The sequence below is a fragment of the Tupaia chinensis genome, unplaced genomic scaffold (assembly GCF_000334495.1).
Source record: "Tupaia chinensis unplaced genomic scaffold, TupChi_1.0 Scaffold000207_1, whole genome shotgun sequence".
NCBI classification, from domain to species: domain Eukaryota; kingdom Metazoa; phylum Chordata; class Mammalia; order Scandentia; family Tupaiidae; genus Tupaia; species Tupaia belangeri.
This window is the reverse complement of record NW_006159682.1, coordinates 3,721,414-3,734,151: the sequence shown is the minus strand read 5'-3', so window position 1 is coordinate 3,734,151 and position 12,738 is coordinate 3,721,414. Positions and strand designations below refer to the sequence as shown.

Genomic DNA, 12,738 nt, shown 5'->3' with positions numbered 1-12,738 from the left:
AACTAATAAGATATATTATATCAGGATCACACAACAGAGCAGTGGTAAAACATGAGCTCTGTGCAGCAATCCCGTATGAGGAGGTTCCTGGTTCAAATCTGGAGATCTCCCTGAGTATGCCAGGCACATATATGCCCATAATCCAGAACTGGCCGAAGTTGGGGGTTGTGGTAGTGACTCTCTCCGTCTTTCTCACTAATGGAAGAAATAAATGAATCTTGAAAAAGATACATTGTGTCGAACTTTCTTCTGAATTCTAACAAAGACTTTATGAAAATTAGGGCACAACATTCTAGCATTTGAAGAATCTAAGTCAGTCAGAAAATATTATTCTTCAGTATAATAAAAAGTTAAAGTTTACCGATTATTTAAAATATTGAAATTGGCTATATAATTTCTTCTATACATATGTAGAACATGGAAACCTGAAGAGTAACTCTGAAATGTATTATTTGGATTATACAAAGTGAATAAGACTTTAAAGTTTATTTTAAGATATAACAGTACAATTTAATGATAGACAACCATACCATTTGAATTCTGGTTTCAAATTTTTTATAAAAGCAAAACTGTGTAAGATATATTATAAACTTTAATAACTGGTACTATACCTTCTAATAAAAATGGCTAGCAGCCTAAAAAAATAGAGATTAAAAAACAAATTTGATCTCTTTGATTTTCTTGTAAAATAACAATAAAATTTTCATAAAGTCTCTTCCTCATAAATACCTTAAGAGTGTAATTACAAGTAAATAATATTTCTTGATGCATTTCCTAGAGTTACAAGAAACTTTTCAATTAGAGAAAACGGATGGCTGCGAATCTTTGAATATCTTTCTAACTTTAATCACTTCTAAAAGTTACCAGTCCTAAATCTTTTCTACTTTTTCAACTCCTCTCCCTATTTGTTAAAGGCACCTAGGTAAATAAAATAAAATGCAAATAGAAGAAAGAAGAATCAAATTTTTTTTAAATGGATACCAAAAAAAATGTAAGAAAGAAAAAAGAAAATCTTTAAGGAATCTTTTCCTAAACAAATATTTTGGAATGTTTCTTTTTATGTTTGGGGGTTTCACATTTCAGACTTGAATTTAAGTCAATTTTTATATATGGTAAGAGATCCAGTTTCCCCAGCACTATTGAAGACTGCCTTTTCCCTACTGAATAGTCCTGAGACTATTGTCAAAAATGTATACACAATGGAATACTAATTAGCCATAAAATAATGAGTTCACAGCATTTGAAACAAAATAAATTAACTCAGAAGATATAAAGCTAAGTGAAAAAAGTCAGGCTATGAAAGACAATACTGCATGGCCTCAATAAATACCAAGAGCCCTCACTTACTAGCAGAAGCTAAAGGACTTGCCAACATGGAAGTAGAATAACGGTAGATATTAGATACTGACTGTGGATGGGGGCAGTGAGAGGAATGAATGAGATACTGGTAAAGAGACACAAGAGTGCATGTAAATATTTGGAATAGGTTTTGGAACAGTGTACCTCAACAGAGTAATGAACATCAGTGACAAAGTAATATATATGCCCAAAAATACATTAAAGTGATTTTCAGGTGTGCATAACACAGTGTGGGGTTTAATGCCGGGGATGATGATGTGCTTACATTCTTGAATTGATTGTCACACACTGAATACAAGCTTTAAAAAGCCACACTGTACCTCATGAAGATGTTAAACAGTTATATATAAATCAGAAATTACAATAAATTTTTTTTCCTAATTGGTAAAATAAATCTGTGAGTTTCATACTTACCAGTAGCATCAGATTATTTCATCTTTCTTTCTTCTATAGTTACTAATATGCTCCTGGACCTTCTCCCACCTTGTTCAATGACTTCAATAAGTAATTCAGAATTTTTCTACCTTACCCATTTCATCTAGCTCTATGACATCACACTGACTCACAGCAGTAGGGAATGTTGGCACTAGAAATAATCTTTGAGGTTTACTAAAACTCAAGCAATGCATCTTTCTAAGACCTTGAAATAGAGTTTGTATTTCTCAGCTTTAATTATCTTTTTCTACTGCATCCTGGATAGACAGATCTACTGCATCCCCAATTCTGAAAATCCCTTGCTGATTAAAACTTCTTTCCTCAGTCTACTCTTTTATTCTTACCGAACTTGTTTCCTGCTTTCTTCGCCTCTTCAGTCCCTTGAACTCTTTCTCCCAGTGCTTCATACATTGTTTTTCTTTTTTAAGATTTCTGCCATAGGACACATGCTTTCACCAGGAAGAGAGAGAAAGAAATCACTCCCCCAGAGGGGATGGCCAGGCAGCAATCCCTTCTCTCTTATTTTCCTTTCAGGATTTTGGACATGCATGAATGCAAACCCAGAGTGTTTTTCAAGCCACAAGATTTGGGACTCAAACAGCAGAGTCATCCATGTGGGATCCAGTGCCTTAACCATCACACCACCTGCTCATTTCTGTCACATGTTTTTTTGTATCTCTGACCTCCAGACCAATTGAACAGATTATCGTCCATTACAGCAATGCTGTAAAATTCCTTCTTATGTATCTCTCATTAGTATAAACGGTAAATTAATTCCATCTTCTTTCTTCATTAAAGTTTTTGAATGTTTCATATTATTAGCAGAAGTTATCGACTACATAGTATTTACTAAAAATGCATGTTATCTAACCCCACTTTCATTCATTCATTCATTCATTCATTCCATAATAGAGTGAGAACCAGGTCTTTACACCATGATCCACCCTGAGCTTCAGCCATCTAAAATCCCAGGCACACGGGAGCATTTCCAGTATACACATGGAGCCCAGGCTCTTCCCAGGTGGCTTTGCCATTGCAGAATGCTACATTACTAGAGCTGGCCTTGACTCTTTTTTCAATATAACCTTAATATATAACACTAAAAAAACAAAATAGTGGCTGTGGTATATTGTTTATAAGATGACTGCCATAATTTCCCTTCCTGTACCTCCTCCTACAGTGACTTTAGGTTTGGCCATGTGAACACCTTTGGCCACACAGAACAACTGTACATGTGAAATAAGAAAAGACCTGGAAAGTGCTCATCCCTATTCCTGAAAACCAACCTGCCACCAAGTGAATGAGGATCCTACTGATAATTAGAGTGGAGACATTTCCCTAGGTGGTCCAGGCTCATCACCAGAAGCATAAGGTCTTTTCCTACCAAAACATCTGCCAACATCCTGACATGTAGTGAAGCCATTCTGTTTCATTAAGCCCTAGTCAGTCAGTCCAGATCAAAAGAACCACCATTTATATCCATAAAATGGTGAGAAAAACCTGCTACTTCAAGCCACTAGGTTAGTCATGTTTGTTATACAGTAGAAGCTGCATGACACAGCAGATTAACAAACTTGTATTAATAATGTTACTATTGATATTTAGTTTCTTAAACATCAATTACACTTTGTAGTAAGTAAAAAGAATAATTGAGTAGAAAAGAAAACTAGCTATATGCTGGAAAAGAAATCACAACTTGCTTAATTTTGTAGTCCATTCATTTGGTGATAAAATATCCAATTTCAAATAAGTACCAAAGGGAATAAAGGTCATTACAAATATTTTTAATCCTAAATAATTTTATAAAGTTTTATTTTCTCAAAAATCAAAATGGTTTTGTTTTAATCTTATCTTAGAAACAGAAAATGCTACATCACAGCAATTACATTTTTAATTGTAACTAATATTCACTTGGAAAAAAGGAGATTTATCACCTTCTTAAATAAGATCTAGGACTGTGAAACATTCAGAATTTTAATGTAAGAGTGAATAATCTATTGTGCCTACTAGACAATGTTTTCTACCTTATATTTCAACTACTTTGTTCTGTATCATCCCCAATTATCTTAATTAAAAACAGACAGTCTTATTAACCGCTGGTAAATTCATTAATTATATGTTATATGCCAGGCTCATTAAATATATTCTTTAATTCAATCTTCACAGAGGCTAATGGCCTTATGAGAAATTTGAATCTAGACTTATTTATAATGCATATTTTCTTAAACACTGTTAACACCAAAGTCTATTCACTTACCTCTCTGTCCAATAAAGATCAAAATCATTGAAATTCTTAGTTAAAAAAAATGGAAGAATATTGCCTAAAGTTTACAGAAGAAAATGTTAGTTTGTAAGTACAATGAGATGGGTGACAACATTTAAAAAAAGAGCTCCCACTGAGCTGTACACTTAAATGTACTTTTCTGTGTGTGTGTGTTACACTTCTAACAAAATGTTAAAAAAAAAAAAAGACATATCTAGCCATCCCGTAGAAGAGCATACCCCAGTGTGAACAAAACAATTGACTGAGTCCAGGCAAAGAATTTCTAACAGTTTCCAAATGTGCACAATGTATAAGTCTCAAAGTATAAGTCTCAATGTTTAAGTCTCAAGATTACAACATTAAGTCTCTCATAGCTGTGTTTTGGCTTGCATTTAAAAAATAATACATCCTGACTCTAAAATACTAAATATCCTGCTAAACAAAGTAAGAATAGTCCCTTCAATAACTCCATAACTATATTTTACCTTTCTTAAGCTTAAGTGAAGGTTATCATTCTCAGCAAATGCAGTAAATTAATATTTTACTTCTTCCATGATAGGCCCAGTCTTGCCCTGTTTGAGCCCTCTGGGGTTTATATACCACTGGCTGTTCAACACTGTCACTGTTACCTGGTCACAATGCAACTGCACATGAATGATGCCTACACATTATTACACAATCTATAGACAACGTAGCAAGACCATCACTGTAACTCAGCAAGAAGTTAGACCAGAGAAAAAGATTACATCAAGCTATCTCAATTTACTAATGGCATTTTTCACATAGAAGGAATTTGGGCTGAAAAACCTGAGCTTCCTTGATCTGACAGCACCAATATAGCCACCAAACTGAGAAATTAGAGACACTCAAGAAACTGTACTAATTCAACACCAATATCCCAGTCTGAGACCCCCTGGTCACATTTGCTGAAAAGGTTTTTGATCTTTGAACCTTTTACAGTAACCTATAATTTCTGTTGGGTCATTGGAAAAGCCATGACATATATTTTTTTGTGTGCAGAAATCCATCATGACTTTCCCAACAACCCGAATATAAGATTCACAGAAGTATCCTTATATTATATGAGAAGTCTGTGGAACTTGTTGATCTCAGCATCTTTCTAGCAGCCAGATTTCTGTGCATTAAAATAATAATAATAAGTGGACCAGCAGTTAGCATAATGGCTATGTCGCTGGACTCCCATGTAGTCAACTGCAGTTTAAGTCCCAGACCCAGTGGCTTAAAACTCATGCTGGGTGTGTGTGCATGCGTGCCCAAGATCCCGAGAGGAGAATAGAGGAGACAGGACTGCGGCGTGGCCATCCCCCCAGGGGGGTGATTTCTCGTTTTCTGTCTCTCTGTCTCTCTCTGTCTCTGTCTGTCTGGCGAGCGCATGTGCCCTATGGCAAAAACCTCTCCAAAAAAAAAAAATAATAATGTAAAAAAAAATTAATAAAGAAAAGATAAAAAGAACTGCAGCCAAATTAAAAGAATAATGTTTGTCAAATGGCCATGAATATGAACAAATAAACAATCAGATGATTTAAATAAATTATTTTAACCTGAGCGCGGCACTTCCTTGAACTTATCAGACATTCAGTGATCACCGAAGTTGTAGAAAATTCCAGCTTTGGAGCAATTCCCTGAAAGAGAAAAATAGGTTGTTATTAGACATTTCCCTTTAAAAAGAGGTAATTATTACTGATAAGAAATGACATAAAGTAACGAATACTTGTCAGGGTTCAGCTGCTGCATTTGTTAGTTTGAACTTAGTAAACATAGACAACATAATAATGCCAAGTGTTAGTGAGAAAGTTTTATTGCTCATGATTTAGTTATAAGTGTTTATATTACTTTTACAAAATCATACTTTGTTTTATTTTCAAGCATTTCCTGTCAAACTGTTTGAAAATTTCTGAACTATGCTATGGAATTATAGTCATAAGTATATGGACCGACATAAAAGAGCTCAACACTTCTTACTACTACAATTTAAGACATATTTGACTATACAGTCATGAAATAATTTGTTGATTAGCTTCATTTAGACATTCTACAATGTATGCATATATCAAAATATGTTGTATAAATATATATAATTTATGTTAATTACAATTTTTAAAAAAATAATATTGTGAGCAGTCTCTTCAATTTTTTAAAAATCACAGGTTTTGAGTATACAGGTTCTGAAAACAGAAGAGACATAATTCTTTGTCAATTTTTTTTTTTTTTTAAAGAGAGAGACTTTTGCTATAGGATGTGTGTGCTTCCCAGAGAGACAAAGAAATGACCTCCTAGAGAGATGACCATGTGAAATCCCTCCTCTATTCTCTTTTTGAGATTTTGGGCACACACACACACACATACATGCCTGCTGTGAGTTTAAGCCACCAGGTCCGAGACTTGAACTGTGGTCGACTACTTGGGAGTCCAGCAATGTAACCACTGTGCCATCTGCTGGTCCCACTTTGCCAATTCCTTTAACATCATTTCCTGTAATGCAGCTTGCATTCAGATCTAGGAATGAATCTGGCTTCTATTTCTAGCAACATTTCAATCATTACTTTGAATGCTGTTTGAGATAAGGGAAGACTAATGGAGTTCAAAAGGATAGTCACAAAGTCGCTGAGAAAATGTTTGGAAACACACGAATGATGCATTCATCCACATGTAAAGAGCATCACCTGAGCCCAGAGTAGCTTCACCCTAACAGTCAGACATCGACCCAGGTGCTAACATCTGGCCTCTAGCAAACTCAGCCTGTGACCAACTGTCTTAGTCCACTATCGTGTTGATTACAGAAATACCTGAAATTGGGTGAGATATAAAGAACAGAGATTTATCTGAGTCCTGATTCTGGTGGTTGGAAAGCCCATAGATGAAGGCTGGCATCGCAACACAGCTGAGAAGCAGAGAGGATGGAGGCGAGCGCAGAGAGAGACCTGGGGGCAGGCCCTTTCCTTTTATAGCAACGAGTCCTCAGGAGAACTAACCCCTTCTCATGAGAACTAGAACTCACCGGGTCTTGTGAGACATCATAAATCCTTTCATGAGAGTGATGCTTCCAAAGTCTGATTACCCCTAGTAGTCACTACCTCTTACTCCCTACCAAACCATCACCCTCTAAATTTCAAAACTTCAATATTTGGGGGACATTAACCAGTCCAAAACACCAACTAAGTATAAAGTTTAAAATATCACACATGTTGGGAACCAGCAGTTAGCGTAATGGCTATGTCGCTGGACTCCCACGTAGTCGACCGCGGTTCGTGTCCTGGACCCGGTGGCTTAAAACTCACGCCGGGCACGTGTGCGTTGCGTGCCCAAGATCCCGAGAGGAGAATGGAGGAGAAGGGATTGCGGCGCGACCATCCCCTCTGGGGGGTGATTTCTCGCTTTCTATCTCTATGTCTCTCTCTGTCTGTCTGGCGAGCGCACGCGCCCTACAGTGAAAATCTCTCAAAAAAAAAAAAATTAAAATATCACACATGTTGCAGAAAATGTAAATATGAGTCCCCTAAGAATGAAATGAAATATTGTTTTCCTGCCATGATATCATTTTTAAATCATGTATCTACTCTGTCGGCTTTTAGTTATCGACTGCTACATATTACCCAACACCTGGCAGTAGAAAGCATCAGTAAATCCTTATCCCACATAGTTTCTATGGTCAGAAATCTGACAGAGATAGAGCTGGGTGTTTCTGGCTTAGACTCTCTCATGAGACTACAGTCAAGATGCTGTCTGAGATGCAGTGAGCTGAAGGCCTGACGGCGGCTTGAGAAATTGCTTCCCAAGAAGGTTTATTCACATGGCTATTGGCTGAAGGCCTCAGCTCCATTTCAGTTTTTGAAAAGAAAAAAATAAACAAAAAAAAAACGTAGCTCCTTATCACATGAATTTTTGCACAGGGTTGCTGAGTGTCCTCCTGTTGTGGCAGCTAATTCCCCCAAAGGGGGTGAGCCAAGAGCAAAGCAAGGAGGAAACCACAATGACCCAGCCTCAGCAGTCTAACCGTCACTGCAACCACATTCTATAAATTCAAGTCCATCCTCAAGGACAGAGGGGAGAGGCTACCTTTCCAATGGAAGAGTATCAAAAAATGAGTACACAGATTTTAAAAACACTGCACTGTGTCCTCTTGCCACAAGTTACTTACATTCCTTTGACATGCGAAGCACACTCATGTCCTTTCCAAAGACAGAAGGAAAAAAGAAAAATCTCTCCTCCTTTTACAACTTCAGTTTCAAATTGAGCATGCTGGCATCTAAATCAAATGCTGCCATAGCTAAGCGTCCTCAGGTGTAGTTCTTTAAGAAGAGCCCTGCAATATAGTCCCTCACAATCAGAAGAACTATGGACTAAAGAGATGAGTTACCTGCCCCGCACGTACTCAACACACACGCACACGCACGCACGCACGCACGCATGCACGCACAGGTCAAACCACTGCACACATCACAGTTCACAGAGTGAGAAGGCAGGGGGCAAAGAGAAATCACTTTGAAATACAGACAAGGAAATGTTCAAAGTTTCTTGAAAAGGACTTAATCCTAATTCCTGCTCAAAAATAACTATGTGTGGTTCTTGGCTCACATTCTGAGCTCTTGCTTTCGTTCTTTAAATCATAATTCCTTTGCAGTAAGAGGTACGCTGTTTGGACTTGTACAGTGTTCTGAGCTTGGATCCTATCAAAAAGTCTTTTCATTTTGGCAAGTCTCTTTCCATTTCAGATGAAGCTGGTGGTAGTTCTGCCTATTTAATGCTTTTATTTTTGTTTTTTTTGTTTGTTTGTTTGTTTTTGTGTGAACCATGTTAGAGTTCACTCTGTTATACAAAACACCCTTTTCCCTAATGGGCTTGCTGAAGGCTGCTGAGGAACAATTCCGTAAAGTATCTTAGAAAACAAATGTTTAGTTAAATGATTTTCTAAGGCAACACGTTAGATCTGAGGTTTTAATGAAGGATTTTAGTCACACCATCGGTTTACTATCAGACCATAATTTCCTATAAGTGTTCTGGAATGATTTTTTGCTCAGAAATAATTTCTTAATTTTGCACTGTGCACCATTAGGAATAGCTGAGAATCATCAGAAACACTCAGTTCTAAGTCCTTTTTGTTTAACCTTTCCTTTCATTTCTTTCTCCCTTCATACCGGGCTATATAAGGAACACAAAGTAGCCAGGTAACCCCTCTAACGCTCTGTTTGAAAGTCTCCTTAGACAGAACACCCATTTCATTAGGTATTGTTTTTAGCATGCCACATCACTGCAGGTGATTATGATGTTAAGACTCTCTCCTATTACGTAATGCAATCCATATTACAAAGGATCTCCTTTTCTGCTAATTCCCAGTAACATTAATCTCACTTTCCTGCAAATGCTTATCTGGCAGTTTCTTTAAGAAGCTTCAAGCTTTTTTTTTTTGGAGAGGGGAGAGGTTTTTGTTATAGGGCACATGCTCTCACCAGAAAGAAAGCGAGAAATTAGCCCCCGGGGGGATGGCCATGCTGCAATCCCTTCTACTCTATTCTCCTCTTGGGATCTTGGGCATGCACACACACATGCCCGGGGTGAGTTTAAGTTACCAGGTCCGGGACTCGAACCGCAGTTGACTACATGGGAGTCCGGCAACATAGCCATTACACTAACTGCTGGTCCCAAGAAACTTCAAGCTTTCACAAACATTCTAGCAAAGCCCTTCCAGCTCAGCCTCTGTCTACAGAGCTGCTAGACTGTCCTCATTCATGACAGTTGACTTATACTAGAGTAAGGAATACAAGAGAGGAATCCCAATGTTTTTCATGACTTAGTATCAAGTCTTACAGCATCTCTTCACCATATTATAGCTGTCAGTGTCACTAAGTACACTGAAAGTAGGAACGGCACTGGCTCTGCCTTTGGAAGAGAGGGGAATCAAGGGATTTCTGGACATAGAATTAGCACAGCCTAGACTGAAACTTAGCACCTTGCTCCTCCTGCTAGTCACATAGGAAGTACTTGATTAATGTTTTCACCATTATTTTTATTGATCTTCAAATCCCAACTATATCAGTCAGAGTTCTCCAAAGAGATCTAACTCATAAAATATATGAGGGGTCTTCAAAAAGTCATGGAGAATGCATATTATGAAAAAATCACTGGTTCACTCACTCTGCTAGAAGCCAGCTGTTGTGTGTGATTTCAAAATTGTTTTGCACCAAAATAAACTTGTACTTTACTTCCTTTTGTCCATGAACTTTTCTGAAGTTCCCTCATATGCATAGAAAGAGAGAGATTGATTTTAAGGAATTAGTTCATCCTACTGTTGCGGATGGCAAAAACAAAATCTACAGGGTGTGCTGGCCGGCTGAAAATAAAGGAAAAAGTTGAAGTGAAACCTTTAGCATAAAATTGTAGGCCAGGCCAGCAGGCTAGGAACTCAGGAAGGACTTCTGTTACAGTCTCCTGGCAGAAGGCCTCCAAACACCTGTTTTTGCTCTTCAGGTTTTCAACTGATTAGGTAAAGCCACCCACATTTTCAAAGTAAACTGATTACAAATATTAATCCTATCTACCAAATCCCTTTATAGTAACATCTAGAATAGTGTTAGATCAAACAACTGGACACCACAGCCTAGCCAAATTTACATAAAAAAGTAATCATCACGCCGTCTCAAATATCAGCTCCTCTATGACATCTCCAATAAGATGCAATTCATTCCTTTGATTCAATCGAGGGGCATTTATTAATTTATTACCTACACCATCAAGGTACCAAGCTAACACTTAAAATAAGGAAGTCACAATTCTCTTTTTAAGGAAGTGCCTAAGGGAGAAAACATCACTGTGGCCTCATCGCAACCATGATGTACACAGCTAACATGCGTCACTAACATTTGAGTGTCCCTATATGCCTGTCACTGTTATCATTATTTAAGTTTACATTAATCTATCCAACAATTGTCTCCATATTAAAATGCTTTTCTCAAGATTACTCAGTCCTTGCTAGTGACAGAATTCGATCCCAGATGTGGTCTGAATCCTTACCACAGTGAAGGGTTCAGAACGATAGGTTGGAACTCACAGATATTGTTAGGATGGTGCACTACTGCCTGCCAGGACCACAAACTACTGACTGGAGCAATTTTTCCATTCTTCTTTAAACAGAATTAGATATGGATTTATCCCTGCCATTTGCTATTCAATTTATATATCCTTCCATGGCTTTTTAGATTCTCTGAGTCTTACCTACATATGTATTGGTAAGTGGTCATCCAACCTGTAAGGGTTCTGCCCTCTGCTGATTATCTGTGTTTGGATTAGAAAATATATTCAACACTACAGCCAGGACTCCAGTCTCTGTTGGCTTTTATTTTTGCTGGGTTCTCACTGTCCCCCTACAAATGCAGGGTTTCACAGACACAAGAATGGGTACAGAGCATATCTCAGGTATTCTGTCTTTGTTTTGGCTCCCTTACTTCCAGGCTCTCCCTATCAATCCTCTGGCTGGGTGTTGCTTGTTCCAATTAGAACTGGAATTAGCTTAGCAAAGCTGTGGAGTCTCTTCCTCTGCTTCCAACTGATCTACCAACTTAGCTAGCATGGCCTCACTATTTGTCCCCCTGCCCCAAACTGATTCTACCCCCTGGCAGAAAAGCTGCTATGCTTCACCCAGGCTAGATGAAGCTGGAGCTCTCACTGATCAACCAGGGAAGGGGAATGTCCCAAGTAAGAAGGACACACACTCCTGCCACTTTTACCCAGAGCTTTAGCATCATCATCAGGGACCAGCAGGCGCTGGACACTCCCATATAGCTGACCACAGTTCAAATCCTGGACCTGTGGCTTGCTTTCTCACTTCCTCGCTCTCTCTCTCTCGTTTGCTCTCTCTCTCTCTCTCTGTGTGTGTGTGTCTATCTGATCACATTTTTTAAAAAAGAAATAATAAAGTTAAATAATTATTTTAAAATAAAACCCCAAAACTTCATTGTCTAATCTTTGTTGTCAGTTTCCACTGCCCTGAAAGTTCTTTGTAACATTCTTGTTCAGTTTTAGATGCATTTTGTGTAGAAGGAAGAAGTGCCAACCTCTTCATGTGCCATTACTAGAAGTCCTATTATTTATTTGGTTAGTTTTAGCAATCCAACATTCTCTGAATATATGCAAGAATAACACAAATGAAACGATTTTAAATGAATCTCTGATACTGGTCAATATTCTTGAGTTTATATTGCCGTCTTGAAATAATACAGAATTTTAAATTACTTTTAAAAGACCATAATTTTAAAATATATGTTTTCTCATTGCAGGTTTCCACACAGTGCTCATGGTTTTTTCTAAGTAGTGCAGAAGCTAGTTAATAGACACTGAAAATACCCCAAAGGAGGCATATTTTCATAGACTTGCTACTTGGTTTACTTTTATACTTTCAGCAAGATAAAGTTGCCATTTCTGTGAATAGGGCATAGCATAAACCAAGCACTACAGGACAAATTACTTTATTGACTATATTGGCTCATATCACCCAACTTTGCTTATTCAGACTATTAATAGTTTATAAAATTAGTGAAAAAATTTTGTTCAGATCATTTCAACCTAGACACTTGTGCTTTTCCTCCTTTAAAACAGCACAGGCTTCTCAGTTTTGCTCAGTGGAAGATTCGCTTTCCAGGATAAAAATATTTTGAGGGATCAGCAGT

At 37.6% G+C, this 12,738-nt stretch overlaps 1 protein-coding gene across 4 annotated transcripts in view; it reads right to left on the bottom strand.

The window, feature by feature from the left end:
* The window catches only part of SPATA6 (spermatogenesis associated 6), a 133,218-nt gene that overhangs the window by 67,250 nt on the left and 53,230 nt on the right, over nt 1-12,738 (bottom strand). For 3 of the 4 annotated variants that reach the window (XM_027771351.1, XM_006147267.1, XM_027771352.1), the window contains one exon: nt 5,620-5,700. In XM_027771351.1, coding sequence (XP_027627152.1) covers nt 5,620-5,700 — 81 coding nt within the window. Of the gene's footprint in view, nt 1-1,773; nt 1,891-5,619; nt 5,701-12,738 lie in introns of those variants that run through there. The other variant, XM_027771353.1, reaches the window with a different exon arrangement.